General features: G+C 39.4%; 3 protein-coding genes across 8 annotated transcripts in view; 1 reads left to right on the top strand and 2 right to left on the bottom strand.

Moving 5' to 3' along the window:
• Positions 1 to 1,203: 1,203 nt before the first annotated feature.
• On the bottom strand, positions 1,204 to 4,932 carry mibp (muscle-specific beta 1 integrin binding protein). 2 transcript variants are annotated; one of them, XM_008330388.3, is made up of 8 exons: positions 4,422 to 4,882; positions 3,543 to 3,633; positions 2,933 to 2,981; positions 2,520 to 2,694; positions 2,043 to 2,114; positions 1,796 to 1,902; positions 1,608 to 1,693; positions 1,204 to 1,508 (listed from the first exon to the last, which is right to left on the bottom strand). In XM_008330388.3, exons 1-7 carry the CDS (start codon positions 4,445 to 4,447, stop codon positions 1,608 to 1,610), a joined length of 606 nt encoding a protein of 201 aa, XP_008328610.1. In that variant the 5' UTR covers positions 4,448 to 4,882; the 3' UTR covers positions 1,204 to 1,508. The 2 variants fall into 2 exon arrangements, with proteins under 2 accessions (XP_008328610.1, XP_024909962.1); XM_025054194.1 differs by lacking the exon at positions 2,933 to 2,981 and having other exon boundaries at positions 4,422 to 4,932.
• Positions 4,933 to 5,908: 976 nt separating this feature from the next.
• Positions 5,909 to 15,502, bottom strand: atcaya (ATCAY kinesin light chain interacting caytaxin a). Of its 5 annotated transcripts, none has more exons than XM_017031342.2 (13): positions 14,382 to 15,502; positions 13,390 to 13,499; positions 10,451 to 10,506; positions 10,100 to 10,354; positions 9,852 to 10,025; positions 9,594 to 9,696; positions 9,344 to 9,475; positions 9,172 to 9,258; positions 8,677 to 8,775; positions 8,465 to 8,500; positions 8,282 to 8,341; positions 8,076 to 8,134; positions 5,909 to 7,754 (listed from the first exon to the last, which is right to left on the bottom strand). In XM_017031342.2, the coding sequence occupies exons 2-12, from the start codon at positions 13,464 to 13,466 to the stop codon at positions 8,101 to 8,103; spliced, it is 1,113 nt and encodes a 370-aa protein (XP_016886831.1). In that variant the 5' UTR covers positions 13,467 to 13,499; positions 14,382 to 15,502; the 3' UTR covers positions 5,909 to 7,754; positions 8,076 to 8,100. The 5 variants fall into 5 exon arrangements, with proteins under 5 accessions (XP_016886831.1, XP_008328598.1, XP_016886832.1 ...); XM_008330376.3 differs by having other exon boundaries at positions 8,273 to 8,341; positions 14,382 to 15,499; XM_017031343.2 differs by lacking the exons at positions 13,390 to 13,499; positions 14,382 to 15,502 and adding an exon at positions 12,063 to 12,383 and having other exon boundaries at positions 8,273 to 8,341.
• A 185-nt stretch (positions 15,503 to 15,687) lies between these two features.
• zfr2 (zinc finger RNA binding protein 2) overlaps positions 15,688 to 19,656 on the top strand; it is a 13,790-nt gene continuing 9,821 nt past the window's right edge. The window contains 3 exon segments of the mRNA XM_017031278.2: positions 15,688 to 16,056; positions 18,368 to 18,743; positions 19,027 to 19,150. Of these exon segments, the coding sequence (XP_016886767.1) occupies positions 16,004 to 16,056; positions 18,368 to 18,743; positions 19,027 to 19,150 (553 nt within the window). The 5' untranslated portion in view covers positions 15,688 to 16,003.

The following is a 19,656-nucleotide window of genomic DNA, read 5'->3' as shown; positions in this document are numbered from 1 at the left end:
CGTCAACGTTCATCTGTTAGAGCGTCACAGCCATAACCCTGTCACTACGTTTCCTCATGACATGCACACAACAGATTACAGGTACACACAGCTGATGATACGTTCTAGATTAACCAGTTCATTAACCAGTGTAACCATTCAGTGAACTCTAACAAAACAAATTCACAGAATCCATCCTGCTGGATCAGATAATGACCCAGTTTCACATCTGCAGAGGCGTAAAAACTCCTCCCTACTGATTAGGCCCAGCAACTGTGTAAACACTTTTCAAGCCCACACTGACTTTGGAACGTGCAGCAGAAATACTCCTGCACTTGAATTCACTTTGGAAATGTTTGACCCCTAACAGAGAGTACACGCTAAAGTGGCAGTGCGACGAGTCATTCCCCCAGTGGTAATTAGGAATCACTCTGGCCTATTTTTATGTGTAGGAATACATGAGCGCAGCACGTGCCTCCCTCCTCATAAGCTGTAAATCCTACACTAATAAACTAAATCATGTGAAGAATCTTTGACCTATTAGGTTCTCAAGGCAGGTGGGGGCAACTAAATATACTGTATATAAACTACAGTAAAGAACTCCCCAGAAACACCAGAGAACACCGAAGACAAAGTTCAATATTTCAGCATTACAAATTTTAAATGTTCTACCAAGAACTCCCCAGAAACACCAGAGAACATCGAAGAAAAAGTTTAATATTTCAAATGGTTTGGTAATATTGGTAATAAATGGTAATATTTCATGGTTAAATAAATAAATTTAAAAGAAATGTGGGAGACGTTTCCTGTTTGTTTAAATGCTGACTGCAGCAGAGTAGTTTATTATAATGACCCACAAATAGTCCTATACTCCCTCCAAGTTATAACAACGTTGTACATTTTAAAATGAAAAGTCCATTGAATTAATATTTTCAATAAAATGCATTACATACAACACACACTTGTTTGTGCTGCAGCTCAGTGAACTGTCAGGCCTCAATGTGAATTGTTTTCATTACATTTTGTGTTGGTGAAATACTTGCTGAAGTCACAGAGAAATAACCACCACTTTTGCACAACTGACATAAGGATGACATTAATAAAATTTAGAAGAGATTAGGGAAGAAATGTACAGCTGACCTGGGAGAAAAATGTGAACTGTATGAATTTTATGTATATATGATTTTTGTAGAACAAAATTGATGACAAAAGGAAAGCATGAAATTGATTAATGCACTGTATCAGTGATACAGCAGTCAATGTTTATTCTGTAGGATTGTAGGACAATGTTCTCGTCAACCGTCCAGTGCAAGTTCATGTTTTAAAACAACAGAATCAGTTAAAACAATCATCTTTTAAACAAACAAATGAAAAAAAAAAAACACCAATCAAAGATGATTTAAAAAAAAAAAGTACAATGATAAGTTAAAATGGTTCTACTATATATACAAAAATAACCAAAAACATTAGAAAGAAAAAAATCCCCACAATATTTACAAATACTGTACAGACAGATCAGAGTCTTCCTGCTGCAGAGAAACAGAGAGAAACAGCATCAGCCAAAACTGTACCAGACAAATGAAGAAACATATTTTCCCCAGACTTTCAATTTGTCCGTCTGTCTTTACCTATAAACGGTTGAGCAGGTTGTTCTGGATGTCTTCATACACTTGGTTGTAGATGTCCTCTTTTGTTTTCAAACCATCCAGGTAGTCTGTGAAATGGACAAAAAATGTCAAACTAACTGCACTAGAATACATCATAAAACCAAAATCACAAACATAGCACTCCAATAAGATGTAAATGCGTCACGTACCAATAGTGATACCACTGTTTTCCATTTCTCTCCTGTGCTTCAGGTACATTGGCCAAACATGGCCATCAAACAGGCCTGGGGGGTCAGGGACGGTGTACTGCCTTGTACTGAACATAACATAACACAAACATAAGTAAAAGCCACAGTACTGCCTTGTACTGAACATAACATAAGTAAAATCCACTGTGATTATGAAAATATTTAAAAGGAAAATGAATTAAAAAAAAAGAATCTTGAAGAAAAATACCTTCTCCTTCTTTTGCACTCCTCGTAGGGAATGGTGATGTAATAGCTTTTGTCAAAAACATCCAGCAGGGGCCTGAGGATGGAGCAGGGAAGCAGTTATGAAAGCGTTTCTATCGTTTCTTATCTACATGTCTGCAGAGCGCCTGACATTCATCCTAGGACACAGTACCAATCACCACCCTACACTAACTCCTGTGACAGCCCCGAGAGCCTCCTTCTAAAGAACCTCTTATCACCAAGTGCAGCAGCAGTCTGGATATAGATGTAAGGGGAAGTGCACACATGACAGTACTTAGCAGGTAAAAACAAATACCACGTGAGAGTACTGAAATATCTACAGTACAAAACGTACTGTCATGGCTGCACCAGAACGTGAGAGCTGGCCTCAACAAAACAACAAAAACAAAACAATAATTTTCACTCTCATGGTTTAGTATATAGTTTAATCACATGAAGAAAATCAAAAATTAAAACCAACCCGTAGTTGTAGAGCAGAAAGCCCTCTACAATCAAAATGTGAGTCTGATTGTCAGGGTCAGCCACATCAGGAGCGGGGGACAGCGTAACGCCGTGAGAACGAGCGAACTTTACTGGGTTCTCCATCCATCCTTTGACTGTGTTTGTCATGGCCTCCATGTCCAGAGCTGTGATCACTGAAAGACAAAGTAGAAAGTGGAAGATGGCAGAGGAAAAAAAAAAAGTTAATGATAAAAAGTGATAAATAATCTGGAAAGTTCATGTTCCTGTATGTGTTTATGAAGTCAGTGTTGTAAAATGCAAACCTAGGTGACTGATCTGCATGTAAGTTGCTGGGTGTATTTTACATTACAATGAGGTAGCTGTGTGAACAGAGGGACAGTGAGTCACTGGCCGTCTTCAGTGAAGTCTTACCATCCCATTGTTTAAAGCCGTCGCCCCCAACTTCTATCTGATCGGTTTTCTGAAATAACAGTCACCAATAAAACATTGCTGCATCCTCACAGCTCTAAATACTTGTAGATCCCACTCACATGCTAGAGTACAGTCAAGGACATACACACACACACAAAGGCAAGGAGTTAAGGTGTAGCTGTAAAAGTTAGTAACTAAGTATATGATCAGGAAACAAGTCCAAGTGAGTCATGCAGGATATATATAAAAAGAGCGGCTGCAGTTAGACTTCAAACCAACCTCAAGATACATTAAGGGCTGCCATTAACGGTTAAATCAACAGTTTGAAACTGCTATGTTTTTCTTATTTTTATCTTAAAATATAAAACAAACTATGTACTATATAAAACAAAACAAAAGTAAACACATGTTTTTAAGGGGCGAAATTGATATAAAACCACAATTGGTTGATTTAAACTATCTGTTGAGGCCTAACATAGAAGCAGGGTGGGGGGAGAGGAGAAACATGTGTCAGAATGGCTGCTACCCTTACATGCACTAAGGTTTGATGAGGACAAGAAGCGTTGAAAACAAAACAAAACAAAAAAAAAACACAATAAATTAAACTCACCTTGTAAAAGTCATCTTGGTGCACAACACAGCAGTTGGGCAACGTCTTGATCAGTTTATTAGTTAAGGTGGTTTTTCCACCATTGGTGACTCTGCAAAAATAAAAGTTAAGGAAAATTAAATTGAAGGAAAAAAAAAGCCCTTTATCAGCTTTACTCTTTTATTGTGGAGTAATTTATGGTAAGCACTCGTACAAATATTTCACCAGGAAACGTGTAGTAAACACAAAGATAGTATCAGAGTACCTTTAATGCTTGATGGCAACCACGTTGTCGTTTACAACAACTGATTAAAACGGCGATTTTAAAGATTGATGAAAGACCTGTCATTTAATGTTATTGTAGTCACTAAAGTGTTTATATGTGGTTTAAACATTAAAGGCAACGCCGGGGCGTCACTAAAGTGTTTATATGTGGTTTAAATATTAAAGGCCGCAACCCTGGTCTGAAATCCCTCCACATTTACATTGAATCAGGCGGTAAATTTTCAAATGTCCCGCTCGTTTGGGGACCGCACACATGGCCTCACCGGATGTGACAGTGGACCGGTTTTACAGACTAAGCTGTGAGTATACGGTGGCCACCTGATAAAGACACGTTTAAAAAGTCATAGATAAGGACCGCGTTTATTTTTTTAAATTACAGCCAACTAAAAATTATAAACATTTAAACTCTAGCTTCTGGTTAAACTGGTGACAGTAATTTTATTGTGCGCTTTATCAGGTACAAGTAACAAGGGTACGTTTTTCAACCAATGTTTAAATAATATTAATATTATACATATATATCTAAACGCGTAAGTGACACATGGGTCTAGTAATACTTTATATTTATCGTTTATATTAAAATTGTAAAAAAGAAAAAAATGTAAATATACTTACCCTCCGATGCCTATGATGAATTTCATGTTCTTTTCTTTTATAGACAGCGTTATTCACTCAAGGAAGACAACTTTTGAAAACGTGGTCAGAGAAATAGCCCTTATGTTTACACTCTTTTAAAATGCTTTATACAGCAACTGGATTTCTCTTCGCTCCAACTTCATTCAAGGAAGGCGGCGAGCAACTGGGCTTTATGCTTGAACTACGTCACACTACGTCACAAGACACGCAGGGCACGCGATGTACTGACGCTACTTTCCAGTCGTACGTGCCCCTTCGGTGACAGCCAATCAGATCCTTTTAAAGTCCTTTGGCTGTCAGCCAATCATAGAACGATGACATTGGCGCCGCTGACTGTGGATGTAAAACACTATGGATGGACTATACGGCTAAACCTCTGTGTGGAAAAGTACGGTAGCTTTCCATAACGTACGGAACAAAGGACACGTACACGTTCATAACAACATCTGACTTTGTTTACACTTAACAGATGTCCGCATGTCCTTAAATGTAAATCCGTATAATTAAAGGAGCATTGTACATTTAATAAAAACGGTTTACCCACCAGCAAATGAATACGTATTATTTTGAGCTGTCTGTTCTTTAAAGTATTAACATAATATGGTATTTTTTTGTACATTTGAATACGTATTATTTTGAGCTGTCTGTCTTTTAAAGTATTAACATAATGTTTTTTTTCTGTGTACACATTAATACATACATTGAAGTGTATATTCCATGTTTACTCATTAGATAGAAATACTTTTAGACAATGACAATAAAGTGTATTGTCAAGAGGTCTACATATCATAGATCATAATCACATTATGTTTCTGAAAGTAGACATGTTGTTATTTCTGCTGTCAAAATTGTTACAACAACAGAACAAATGTAAATAACAAAGTTCCCATTTTTGATAAGCTTTTATCATTTATAAATTTGAGTCAGGACTAAAACAATATACTCAACATTAAGTTTATTTTGTGCCACACATAGGTCTGGTTACAACCTATCATTTAGGTCACATGCAGTGGATTATTGTAACCGTCACCATAATAACCACATTATCTTCCATTGGCACAGCTGTCTTACCCCCTCTCTCACCTCCTCTCCCCCTTCTTTCTCCCACACTGTGACATGGATATTTCTATTTATGTGTCTGTGACTGTGCAATCTGAGTCCTGTGAAAGCCGTCAGGGGTTAAGGGTCTCCGGTCAGGGGGCTCTCCTGGTCAGCATTAGTTTGTAAAGGAGAAGGGGGTAATGGTTAACCTGTGACCGTCTTAAGTCGGTGATGTCACAGAACTTCCCATTCCAAAAAAAGGACGGTCGTCTTGAAACATTATACCGAGCTCGTGCAAGATTGGTTATTTTGATCGGATTAAAAAATACCTTTGGAAAAATAAGAAAATACATGGGGTACTCTTGAAAGTCAAAATGCTGTGGAAATCTATCACTAATGTTAAATTAAACCAGTGCTCATTAGAGTTTGGCTGGAAACATTTATTCACTGTTATTTACGTGGAAGAAACAGAATAAAGCTCAAAATTACAGATCTCTCTCCTTTCTCATTTAATCAAAGCAAATCTTTGTACAGCGGCTGAAAGGTAGGCGGACGAACAATATCTACATATTGTGCTTTTACAGTGACAGAAAGCTTTTTTTTAAATGCAGAAAAAAAATACATAATCTGTTTGATTATTTCAACCTCTTCAAAAAAGGCACTCATTTCAGACTAAAGTGAGAGAGAAAAAAAAACACAAATATATTTCTATTGACAAACTGCATTTGCTGAGTAGTTACTGCCTATGGAAGTTGTCGAGTAAAGTTGGTTTTAAGGTGATGAATTGAAAAGCAGTCTGTTTCCATGATCCACTTCAGTGAACAGGCGACAGAACAAGAGTAATATTGGAGCAGAGCAGGGACTTTACAAATGTGTCAAGTCCTTTACATGAGCACATGCATGCTCTACTAACAGCCTTAAAACTGGAAGATATAAAGTAGACTAAAAATGACTTATAGTCTCCTAAACATAAATCACAATCTGTACATGAAACGTTCTGTAACAACAATGCAAAACTACAGTATCAAGTATACAGGCAACAGAAGGAAGTAGTAGTACTGCACAAAGAACGTTGTGTCTGCTCTGTGTCGCTGCTTCATTAATTATTGACACCAAAAATGAAAGCTGAAAAAAAAGGAGACACCTGGAAGTCTGTAATTCATAGGCACTAAACATGCAAAAACAAAGGATAAACAGTCAGTAACAAAATGAGACAAAGTCACTTTAAGCTACAAGAGGAGCGTCTGCACTGACATTGAATGTCTTGTCTGTTTGGTTGGGACTGATGTCCTTCATGTCTGTGATGACAAAACTAATCTTCTAAAACAAAACCCTGACACAGAACATGTTTAAAAAAAAAACCAAAACATTGTCTTTGCTGTATGTGTGATGTTTTATCTGCTACAATTTTCGTTCTGTGAGACTTAACTCTCACATGTGAAGAACATCTGTGTACATGACCTCAATCACCTGACACCAAATAGAAGCAAATGAAAACAACGGCATTTCTTTAAACATATTTATCTCAGGGTCTGATGCAAATATGTCCTATGACATAATTTCTTTGAATGAAATATATATATATTATATTATATTATATACCCAGGTGACCAATTTAGTTAGCTAAACAAGCTCAGCATCTGGTTAGTTGTTGTTCCTTAACATCCCTGGTCGGTGAAGTCACCTGCTATGTCTACTTAAATAAAAAATAAAATAAATGCATTTTTCAATAATTAAAATATATCTATAAAAAGACAATCTAACAAGTACATCTACCACAAAGTGCAGTTGATTTTCTCTCATTACTGAAAACCTGATGAGTCCAAAAAAAAAAAAATCTGATGCAGCCAAAATACATCACTTTTTCTCCTGTTCCAGTTAATTCTATACATGTTGTACAGTGATCATGCTGTGGCCAATACAACATGATGCAACATTTAACGTAAAGACCTAAGGTCACAGCAGCAAGGCAAAGAGCAGATGAACATGTGTGTCAACAACAGTTTCTATTTACTATCAAACAGTTCAGTGCAGCTGTGGTTTCACCTTGTCTCCACGTTCAAACCTCTCGGGATGAGTGAATAAAGAAGTTCCAGGGCAGAGGGAATAGAGATGGAGCAGGAACTGCTTGACATTCACGTGACGCTTAAACTAGATCCAGCCGGATGTTGAATGACATGGAAGCATATGGCGACTCCTGGCAGTTTTCTGTAACTCTTACGGATATACAGTATATATCAGAGATTTCATGCTCCGTAATTCTGTCACAACCTGCAGCGAAGAGAGAAAAAAATGGCTGCGATAAATGCATTGATATACGTTCAAGAAACTTAAGGTCATTTTAGGCTCTTGATACAGTTTCGTCATTTAAGTATTTTCAAGCCGTGACCAGCATTTGGAGATGTGACACAAAAACAATTATTTTTACACAATAGTGTGTTTGAGAATTAACTTATTGCTTCCCTTCTAAAGAAGTTACAGAAAGTAACAAAGTATTTATAGTGATATAACAATCAACCGTTAATCTGACTTTGAGCTAGGCCTTAGTGCCACCTTGTGGACAATAACTACAGCTGTATTTGTGATCCTTACTTGCAAAACTCCAGACCAGACCGTCTCATAAGCCTTTGTCCACGATCATAGACTTTGGCCTGAAAAGAACGGAGGGAAAGAAAGAAATATTTTATAAAGATGAAAAAGAAAAATATATAAAAATAAAATGTATGTGGGCTGAAAGGAAATAATGAAATAAGAATTTCATAAGGAAGGAGAAGATGGTGGAGCAGCACCTCACAGACTTTTTAACTGTCTCCTCTTGAACTGCCTGCTGCTCCTGCTGTCTGGACTCCTGCTCCATTCTACACACACACGCACGTACAGTATACACACAGTAAAAAAAAAAGTAATATAAAATAAAAATAATATACTTTAAGTTTCAGTAAATATACTATTTAAATTAATGAAAGTATGATCATATTTACCTTTCTTTTCGTGCTTTAATTCTTTCTTCGTCAAATCTGAAAAAGGAAAGAGTATTTTATCTCAAATTGTTTTTCGAATAAGACTTTTTTTTAAATATAAAATCAATCTTTTCGGTTACCTATTATATATGCCTGGATTCACATATGACGCCTATGTTGCTATATTTACTTCTCCAGCTCTTTATTGCCATCTAGTGGTCAGAAATACTTACTGCACTACACACTCCGGGACATGGACGTGCTCCATGGGGACGATTTCCGCCAGTTCATCCAGACTGTGCACATACTGGATCTTGTTCATGAACTTCACACTATAGAAATGATGGAGGGATTGTTAGTAAAAAAACTGGTTATTGTAAAAATGATGGAGGGATTGTTAGTAAAAAAAGGTTAGTCTATAAAACATAGACCTTAAATACAAACAGAAGATCATATTTCATGTTTTAGTGACGCATGTCAGAGATACTGCGGTGTCATTGTTGACAGTTTCGGCTGATAATGACTGATGCTGCATTTTGTATTCGGAAATACGCATTAGTAAAAAATCATTTCCATTTCTGTACCATGAAAATATAACAAACAAACAATAACATTGTCACACATTTTTAGCCATAGATGCAGTCAATAAAGTCGTCGTTGGCTTTGTGCTTTAATTTGCACCAATATATACGTCACCTTGTCTCATTAAAGTCGTTTTTGTACCTCACCTGATAAAAGGTCTGGATATGGCCAGAACGGTGCGTATGAACCACGTGGGATGAGCAATGACCAGAGACTTCAGGTTCTTCCTCAGTCTGCCATCCAAACACAAAAATTTAGGGTCAATTATTGACATTTATATAAGGAAAGGTTTTATATATATATATAAAATTCACCCACCGTCTGTCAATCATCTGGTAACACTTCTTCAGCCAGCTGATTCCAGGCATCTTACTGCGCGGAGTGGCTCCGTTCATGTAGATGATCAGGTAATCTTCAGCCACGAGCATCTCCAGGCTGCTCACCACATACCTGGGGAAGTGTAGATGAATGAGCTTTGTTTGATTTTTTTTATTTTATTTTAATGGTCTGTTTTTATATTTGAAATCATAACGACAATTATCTTAAAAAAATGAACTGTCAAACCCACAGAAAGAGGTTTTCCATGATGTAGTGATAATCTGGACAACTGCTGTCAGGCAGGTAACAGGCAGAGAAGACAATGATGGCATTAAGACCCTCTCCATAATAACCTGATAGAGAGAGAGAGAGAGAAAGAGAGAGAGAATCGATTTTAACTGTTTTATTTTATTATTATCTCAAGTTACTGTGAAGTGATGTTTGAAGGTGACCCACACCTGAAAAAACAAAACAAAAACCAAAAATAATTTCTGTCTTTTCGACTGACCTCCATGTGTGATGACCCGTACGTAGGGTCTGATGACCTGCATGTCGATGCGATGCTCCTGCTCTCCGATGATCACCGTTCTCCACAGACGTCCATTATTGGTGTTCCCCTCTTCATCCACGTCTCCTGAGCCGTCACAAGGACCTGCTTTGGCCGAGGCTACTGGGGTGTCGTCTAAACAGAACAAGGATGTCAGATGTGAGTTGCTTCTATACATGAGCTGCTGTAGTATAAGGAAACAGCCTGACCTTCCCACTCCAGTTCGTTGCCATTCGTGATGAACTCCAGCGAGTCTGTCTCGTCTGGAGTGTCGATGTCGTCGATGTTGATGTCCAGGTCATCCGGCGTGTCCAGAAAGTCGTCCGATAGCAGGGAGCCTTCGCTGTGGTCCAAGGAGAGGTTCATGTCTGGGGCCAGCAGTGTACGGCGTTTACGGTGGGAGGAGGAAACACCACCTCCCCCTCCTCCTCCAGGTGGGCTCACATTCAGGGAGTTAGGAGGCCCTACAGGAACGAGAGAAGAAGAAGAAGAGGAGGAGGAGGAGGTGAGATTGTGCGTGGACTCTTGTCAATCCGTGATGGTCCAGGTTTGGTACTTACAGCCTCGGTGGTCTGTGAGACCACAGGAGTCCATGTCTCCGTCCTCTGGCAGTGGTCTGTCAGACCAAAGGACAAACACATAACAACATCAAGGTCTGGGTACAGTTTGTAATAGACTGAGTTAATATGTAGTTAAAGGAAAATCTGATACTTTTTAGCATCACTGTCAGTTTATACCACCTCAGGTTAGACGTTAAGTTGTTGAATGCTGAAATGTCCGTTTGTTTTGGGAGAGAAAACTGATGTAACTGCTGTTCCGCACTGTTTGTAAACTGAACATGTTTTCAACATGAGTCCCGGGCTGTTCCTCCTCCTCTTCGTCTGCATTGTCGACCGTTGTTTCTACAATTTTTTCGCAATCAAAGACGGTAAATATCGACTACGGTAGTCGCTAAGCTAATCCGTCCCGCCGCTAAAATTGAGTGTGGTCACGTGACGAGACTGCGCGGCCAGGACTACGTTTTATTGGTTAAACACAGTGACGCGGTAGAAGCTTGGGCGGAAGTGTACCTCTGACATGTCTATGTCCACCTGTGACAAAATAAAAGTACAGATACTGGATCATGGATGAATAGAGAACTGGATACTGGAAAACTAAAGCTTTATCCAGTATCTCTGATAAAAGTAACGAGCTCAGTATAGCCTAATGAAATCTACTCAAGTAAAAGTAAAAAGTACAGTGATTTAAAAAATACTCCTAGAAGTATTTTATTTTGTAAAACTTACTCAAGTAAATGTAACGTAATCGTTACTACCCACCACTGACTTTAACACACAGTGATCTATAACTTTAACTCTCCGTAACGACAATTAAAAATTGCAATTTAAAATGTAAAATACGACATGTCCTTGGACCAATCAGAGCACCGATGCTGTCACTGATCTGCTGAGCACAGAGCAGCACACTGAGCTGAGGAGGACAGAGGTGGTAATTAATGTCTCTCCAGAGAGTCACGGAGATTATAGAGCTGCCACGGTGAGGGTATGGGGGAGAGCAGGGAGTAAGGGGGGGAGAAATAAACCCAAGAAGGGTGACAGACAGTGGAAGAATGACTCTGTGTGTCAGAGCCCACAGTTAGGTTCTGCACCTCTGATATTTACTGTTGACAACCTGCACTGAGAAGGAGGAAGAGGAGGAGGAGGAGAGAACCAGTGGCTTTGCTTAAGAGTTTGCTCAGCTTTAATTGTCAGTTGTGGTTTTTTTAAGCAAGCTAACAAATATTTTAGGAGCTACGAAGCTGTTCTTCTCTACAGGATGAGCTTTAGCCGTGTTTCAGTAAAATCCAACTGTTTAACCCACCCATCTGCAGGAGGACAGTGTGCAACAACATGTTTTTCCCCTGAGCCAACAGCACTGGCTTCAGCCCAAAAGAAAAAAGCAGGATTTGATGAACAGTCTGCATCTATTTCCCTCAGGAGCCCCGTGGTGATTAATTATTCCATGTTTCCTTTGTCAAAAAAAAATAAAAAAATGAAGCACTTCTACATAAACCACAGACTGAAATGGATTTGGTCGGTTTCCCTGAAAGCCTAACAGTCTTCCCTTTGCTACTGATTTCTGCTGCATTGTCCTTCAGTTATGTCAATAACAGGATGAACCAGCGACGCTTACCTTCTAGAGAGGGAGAGAGTGAGTGCAGAGGCTGCTCTGGCCAGTCGATTAGAATGAGATCTTTACCCTCACGAGGCTCTGTGTTTGCTCTGCCTAATCATCGCCTGTGTTGTCAGCTGATAAGAGATGATGCAGAGCTGAGCATCACCGTGAGGCTGCCACATCATCCATTTACTGTTGCCAAGTCCTGCGTCTGTGTCTGCTGTCAACCAAAACCTGCCACCATTTTCCTAGTGATGCTGTGTTGTTGATCTGTGACTGCTGTTGCGTCACGTGACGTAGACTGGGACCATTTACAGACAGACGCTGCACCTGCTCCCTGGCTTCCTGATTCTCATCAGATGAAGGAGGAGGGAGCGGGGGGTGGAAGGGGAGGGGAGGAGGAAGGATGAGGAGGAGGGAGGAGCTCTACCAGGCAACACACTTCTCTGCTCTAATTCATTCCCACCTGTCTTTAAATTTAATGATTTAAGCATCAAACAAACTGGACTTTCTACACTTTTTAAAGGTCCTCCTTATGCACTAAGAACTCATTTTTTCTCCTCCAACCATTAATCTTTTATCAGATGTGCTCTTTATACTGTATATTAAAGGAAATGTTTAGGTAATATTTACACAAACCATACAGTACTGTATTGATACTGATCTATTAGGAGGATGCCTCATCTCCATATATGGTCATGTCTCCCATATATGGTCTCAAATAGACAAAATAGACAACAATGATTTTTTTCTTTTTTTGTTAATCCCACCTGACAACATTATTCTAAGAACCAACTGTAAGGTGCAGAAATTAAAGTATTTGATGAAAATAAATGACAGCAGAATACATCATCAGTTTCCATAGTTTTGTAGCAGAGTCTGAATTGTAGGGGAAACAGTTTAAAAAAATCTGTGCATATAAAAAATAATTTAAGTTTAGTTTGAGTTCAGTCTCAATGATCAGGAGTCAGAGGCTCAGTCATTAAAGATCAGTCTAAGTCACGACTGAGTCTCAAAGGTTTGCAGTTGAATTTTAAAATTTAAAATTATTAAAATATCAAATATAAATTCAGGATCAGATTAGGATCAAAGGTTTGCAGTTGAATTTTAAAATTTTAAATTTAATTCAGGATCAGATTAGGATTAAATGTCAGTCCTTAAATTTAAGATGAAGTTGAGTATTTATAAACTGGACTGTAATTTATTCAACAACAACATTTCCATGCTGTGAAGTCACACACATTGTGCCTTTAATACAAAGGTGTTTGTCAGTAAGAGGTTCCAACCTCCTAACACACACACACACAAAAAGACCCTGGCAAATAGACACAAAGTTGAGCCTGACCTGGGGAAGTCTTCGTCCTGCCACTCGTCTTTCACTTCCATGTTTTCCATTCGTAGTGTTGCCTCTGTGGTGCCCATCCCTCAGCCAGGACAGAAGGGTCCAGCAGGGGCCTGTGGAGGGAGCGGAGAGTGATGGAAACCATTTACAGAGACAGCAGAAACAGCTGCCAGGTAGGAAATAAATGCATTTGACATTGAGCTTGAACGGTTTCACCACAGAGACACGTGTTTGAAACGGGAACAAATTCAGGTCTGTGTTGGATTTTTGTTGTTTCGAGTTTTGTCCTTAATTCTAATGCAATTTAAGAGGTGATATCACCGCTGTCACATGGTTTGAATTCCCCTGCTGCCAGAGCACATGTGAGGAGCATGTGATGGAGTCAGACACAATTTTACCCTTTCAGCTTAAAATGTTACAGTTGCACTTTCGCTTATGGATAAAAGCGAAGCGGTCAGTGTGGAACATAAACCTCAGGTATAATCCTACTGTATTGCCTTTTAACCCCATAGATTATTGTTTATTAATTTACCTGCTTTCTTTTCATCTCTCCCCACAGCCATAATGTGACCACTACACTGCATATATCTCTGGTTATGGGAGATATGAGACATGTGGCATCGCAAAACCAGAGTAAAATTATGACAATCTTACAGCAACAATCAGAGACATGTGGCATCGCAAAACCAGAGTTATGACCAAAATTATGATAATCTTACAGCAACAATCCCAACTGCAAGAGAATGAGAATGAATGTGACATTCTGTGACTTTATGTAATCACTAGATGGTACGTGGTGATGTGAGTGGTTTTGGCAGCAGAGAATCAAGATTAAAATCACTATTTAATATTGCATGTAAGTAGATGTATTTCCTTTTACACATTTATATATATATATGTCAATAAAAAAGACATTTTCCCTGAGTCAATAGAACATTTACTGGATATTCAATATTTCTTGAAAGGAAACACATTAAACATGCCATTATACTCACATTAGAGGTGTGGGATCCTTGTAAATCCTCTCAGAGGTCCGTGGATGCGTGTCCTTTCTCTTGCAAACGATACACCCGTTTCAGGAAGGACGCTTTTGATTTCTCACAACAGCACAGAGTCATGGAGAGTCGTACAATGTCTCCTCGCCTTCCTTGTCTTTTGACTAATTCACATGCACAAACTCACACGCAGAGACACAGTCGTATACTGTCTCCAACGTCAGCCATGAGCCAGCAGCAGGTGTCTGAAGACAGGGGTAATCTCTGTGCTGGACTAGCAACAAGCCCTTCTTCTCCCCCAGCCCCTGACTCTGGGCACCTTCTATTGGAGAAAGACTGACCGTGAAGAGGGAGCCGACAGCCTGCCTCTCAGCATCTACATCCAAACCAGTGACACAAAAAAGTCTTAAATGTGGCTGCATCTGCTCTGGCACTGCAATCTTCCTCCCTCTTTCTAGCTCCTCTATCCTTGTTCTGCTAAAATTCCTCCCACACTCTCACCTCAAAATAAGCTCAATTTCTACTTTTATTTTGTCTCCATCAAAATTCCTCCACAAAGGCTTTTTTTTTTTTAAAAAAAAATCTCTTCTTCAGCTTGGGGAAAAATAAGCACCAGTCTCAGTCATTTTACTTCATTACTGCCTATTGGTCCAAAGCAAGGCTGCAGTTCCCTGGCAACAGCATCTTCCCTCCCTCACTCCATACCCTCACTCTTTCTATAGTCCAACCGTTAGTGCTAATATAGCTCAACCCTGTCCAACAAATCATAATTATTTATTCTACCTGATTCACTGCAGCGGTATTTCTATTGTGGGCTTTGATTGAGTGAAAAATACAATATATCAAAACATTACCCTCGTGGACATTGTGAATCAGACGTTGTCTGATTGTAGGAGCTAAAAACGATTTGGTGGGTGAACTTCAGGTAAACCTTAATTTGAAATCCGGAAGTACTTCTTTATAAAATTGATTAGCTTGATTAGCTTAATCATTATTTGTGATAACAATGTTCTTCAAACCAATGTTTCAATTATCATTTATTTGGGTGACTGTATTTAAAAGTAATATTTTTTCAGTTGTCGGATCTGCCGCTACTTTGTCATAAATAAAAACTGCACTCATATATCATGAACAAATCTTCCACCAGGCAAACACGGCTAGCAGCTGTCTTCACCGCAGTTTTGGTTGGCAGGTTTGCGATAGCTGCTGCGCAACGTGATTGGCATTCAGCAGATTCCGCAGAAGACGGCACAATTAAGACAAGAGAATTACCTTTAACCTTTTTGTCTTTTCGTCAACTCAACTGAAGTTACGCAATGTATATAGTGTTTGTTATCATTATAATGATTTAAAAGTAGACAAATCGTTCAGAAAGCCGGCTTTATACAGCTAATAAACCAGAGGGGTTTCAGGAAATATTGCATTTAGTTGCATCGTTAATCCATGAAGGGTATCATATTTTGTTTGCCCAAAAGTAGTCCGGAGAGGCGTTCCCTGAGCCGTTTTCGACGTCATGAGCGTAAGGTTGGGGGAACTATCTTGACCTTATTTTCTAGCCGGTGTCGCCTTCGCTGGTGTCCACCGCCGAGTGTCGGCCGTTTAAGTCCAGTGGAGGTGCCAAGATGGCTGCAAGCAATTATTTCGGCTTCACACATGGTGCAGCCCCGCAGTACAGGTAATTTGAGCGAGACGGGATAGTGTCAGCACGTCTAATGTGTTATTACACATGAATCACGGCTGTATGCCGACATACGTTTAGTGTCGGTAGTTTACCTTTACTCAGTGCGTGTAGAGATGTTAGCATTGTTAGCATCTGGTTAGCAGCCGGAGACAAAAAAGGACAGACAACCAAACAGTTCGGCTGACAAGTTTGACTTTAAGTGAACATTTTCGTCCTGGTCGCTTAGGATGCTTTTGGATAACAATAATTATGTTTTTGTAGATGTCAGTGAAACGACTCGTAAGAGAGTCAAATGTATGATTGTTTGGTCCAAAACTCAGATTTAAGTTTCACGCAAAGACGTCAAATAGCTAAAAAAAAGTTAAAAATAAAAGGCAGTTAAATGTTTTGCTTGTTAGCCGGTTAGCGTGTCTGTGAAAACGGATACGCACAAGGACAGAGTTTTGACAGGTCATATACAGTCATTGGTGTTGGTATTTATGTGCAGTCGACATCCTTGGCGATACATGACCGCTTTCTTCCGGATGTAATTTCTCTCATGTCATTGCCATATATCCACATTTTGCAGTCGTCCTTCGTGTGGTGTTTAATTTCGTTTGCCCTCTGTCATATTTTTTACGATTCTCACACGTCATTAACATCAACTACACAGTGAGTGGTTGCTGTTTGTCTGTGACATAAGTAGATGACAGAACTACCATGGGTTGGCATTACAAATAAACATTATACATTTGACACACGGTATTATGATTTATGTCTTCGGGAAATGATGGCATCATTAACTTTTTAAAAACTTTAATGAGGCATGTAATTATTGAATCTAATTTTATGCCACTAGAAGGATGGAATTTATAGCCTCTTACTAAGCTGCAGTTTAACGCAAAACTGGTGGTCTGAAAAATGTCTATAAAATATCAAGGTTATTTAATTTTGTATATGTGATACTTAAAAATAAAATTAGAATATAATAGAACACTTTCGGGACAGTTCCACATGGTTAAAATACACTGAAAGTCTGTTATTATACAGAATTTGAACTTAGAGGAAAGCCTGGAGATGTGTTTTTGCATGTGTGAAAAATTATAATAATTGTTAATATATCTTCCCCTAAGGAAAAGTGTTGGATGTATTTTCTAACTGAAAGAAACAGACGAAGGTTTGAGACATTTCACTGCAGTACGGCTGACTCAAGGATAGACTGGGTGGCGATATGTCTCCTTTTAGCCTGGCCATCAGAGGTTGACATGTAAGCATTTAGCAGGAAAGCTGGTGCTCAGCAGTGGATTTAACCACTGTGCAGCTCAGCATATAATTTGCACCAACCTGCACAGCTATGTTTGAAAAAAAAAAAAAACACAAGCTGCTTTTGCTTTGCTTTTGCCCAAGGTGAGCCTTGCTAAGTGTGTGTGGCACGGTGTTCGATTACATTTTTTACATGCAGGAATATCCACGTAATCATACGAACACAACAGTGTTCATTTTCTGTGTGTTTATGTTTTGAGATGCAGTGTTGTAAGTATAAAAGAAAATCATTTCTGTGCAGTATGGGCAGCCTTAGACTGAACGACTGCAGTACTGAGAGCTGAAAGGGTTATATTTGAACCAGTTTCACAATCGTTTGATACAACAGGCATTTATTCCAACAGTGCAGTACAGTTTGTTTACATTCCCTTTGTTTTCCCACCTGGGACATGTCTAGCATGGTGCCTCTTCCAGTCAGACTCTGTCATGTTTATGAATGGTTTACAGCACCTGCAGTTGTTCCAACCCGACACGGTTGTTGTTCTTTGTGCTGTCAGATAATTTGAATATGTTTTTGTTTCAACACATGGCGTTGTTTCTTGGTAACTTGGCAACACAATGCATTTTTTACTCAAAAAAAAAAACCCCTCAAAACATCAGAAATATTTAGAGAAGACCATGTGTTTTCCAGATGTGCTTGGATGTAGACGTGGAGCCTGTTTCTTGGTTTTCCCACTGATATTATTATTATAAAAGACCTGCAAAATATTGTGTGCACTGGTTAAAGGGATAGTTCATGGTTTAGGATGTGTAAAAATGTTATACGTTTAAGCAACTTGGGAATAAATGTCTGTGACTTGATTCCAAAACATGCAATATTTATTTCTGCCATACAGTTGGTATTAAAGGGTGAGCTTTAATGATGCCGCAAAAACGTTGGCTATCAACTGGAAGTGACAGTTTGACGATCATATTCCAACACAGTCTTACGTAACTATGTGTACATTTGTTCGGCCAGTGAGAGTTACGTGAACTTTCCCTTCCTTTCTCCTTGTCTCCTCAGTAACCAACCTCCTCCAGCTTACTCCCATCCATCCACAGCCAGCTACAGCATCCAACAGCCTCCAGCTGTAGCTCATGCAGTGACGGCGTCCTACTCGCCCGCAGTGACGGCGGCCTACTCGCCCGCAGTGACGGCGGCCTACTCGCCCGCAGTGACGGCGGCCTACTCGCCCGCAGTGACGGCGTGCCACTCGCCCGCAGCGACGGCGTCCTACTCACCGGCTTCAGTGCAAGCAGCACGACCCGTGGTCTCTGCTACTTATCCTGCTTACCAGACCCACCAGGCCCCTCCAGACTATGGCTACCGGCAGCCAGAGCCTCCGGCCCCTCCACAGCCCACCACCACCCCACAGACCTACCAGGTGTTCTCAGAAACGGTCAGTCAATATCTACTTTCTTTTCCCCCCGATCGTCACTTCCGTAATGCCCCAAATTAAAGTATATTGTTACATTATTTAAAGGTACTGAGACACAATCCTGACTGTTAAAGTTTACTCTGTACCAGTATTTAAATTTTTAAAAAATATGTTAATGTATTTATATTTTATACAGTGTACAGAGTACAGCCTAGAAACGTGTGCATTTTTCAGAGTTGCCTTAGATGTCTGACTTGCTGCCTTTTTTTATTAAATTTTTTTTTTTTTTTGTATTTGTCAAAAGCAGCCAGACAACACCTTTGGTTATGGACGCCCAGCAACTGTGACTACCTATGACAACAAACAGTACTTCCAGACCAGTATAGCCTCAGCTCAAAGGGCGCCTACAGAAAACTACTACCAAACAAGTAAGTGTGTTACTTCACATTTTTCATTAAAAAAACATTTCTGGAAGCATACACCGTAGCACTTGAACGACATACTTTATTCAAATTCTTGAAAACTGCTCCAGTCAGCCAGAGGTGTGTTTTTTTTCCCTCCTGCAGTTCAGTGACTCAGCGTCCTCATGGACAGTTTATATAAGACGTTCAACAGTGTCAGAAATGTGAAGAAATAGAAGGGAAGATGAGGTTTACTGTAACAATACGAGCAGTTTAGCACTGAATTCACTAATTCATGTTCTCACCTTTCATAGACAGAGATATACAACACACCAAGTCACTTTTCTGTTGACTCAGTGTGTGTTCAACCAACGTTGTCTGTGTTCATTTGTTTTTTTTTATGAATACATTACCTAAGTGACTGTAAAGTGGTTCAGAACATATTAATTGTCAGTTGTTTTGTGGTTGAGCCGTCAGTCTGCAGACAGGTTCAGTCAGCAGATAATCTACATTTTCTTTTGGCCCCGTTCGCT

This window comes from Cynoglossus semilaevis, chromosome 2, assembly GCF_000523025.1.
Source record: "Cynoglossus semilaevis isolate Cse_v1.0 chromosome 2, Cse_v1.0, whole genome shotgun sequence".
Classification (NCBI taxonomy): Eukaryota; Metazoa; Chordata; class Actinopteri; order Pleuronectiformes; family Cynoglossidae; genus Cynoglossus; species Cynoglossus semilaevis.
This window is presented reverse-complemented; position numbering and strand designations above follow the sequence as displayed.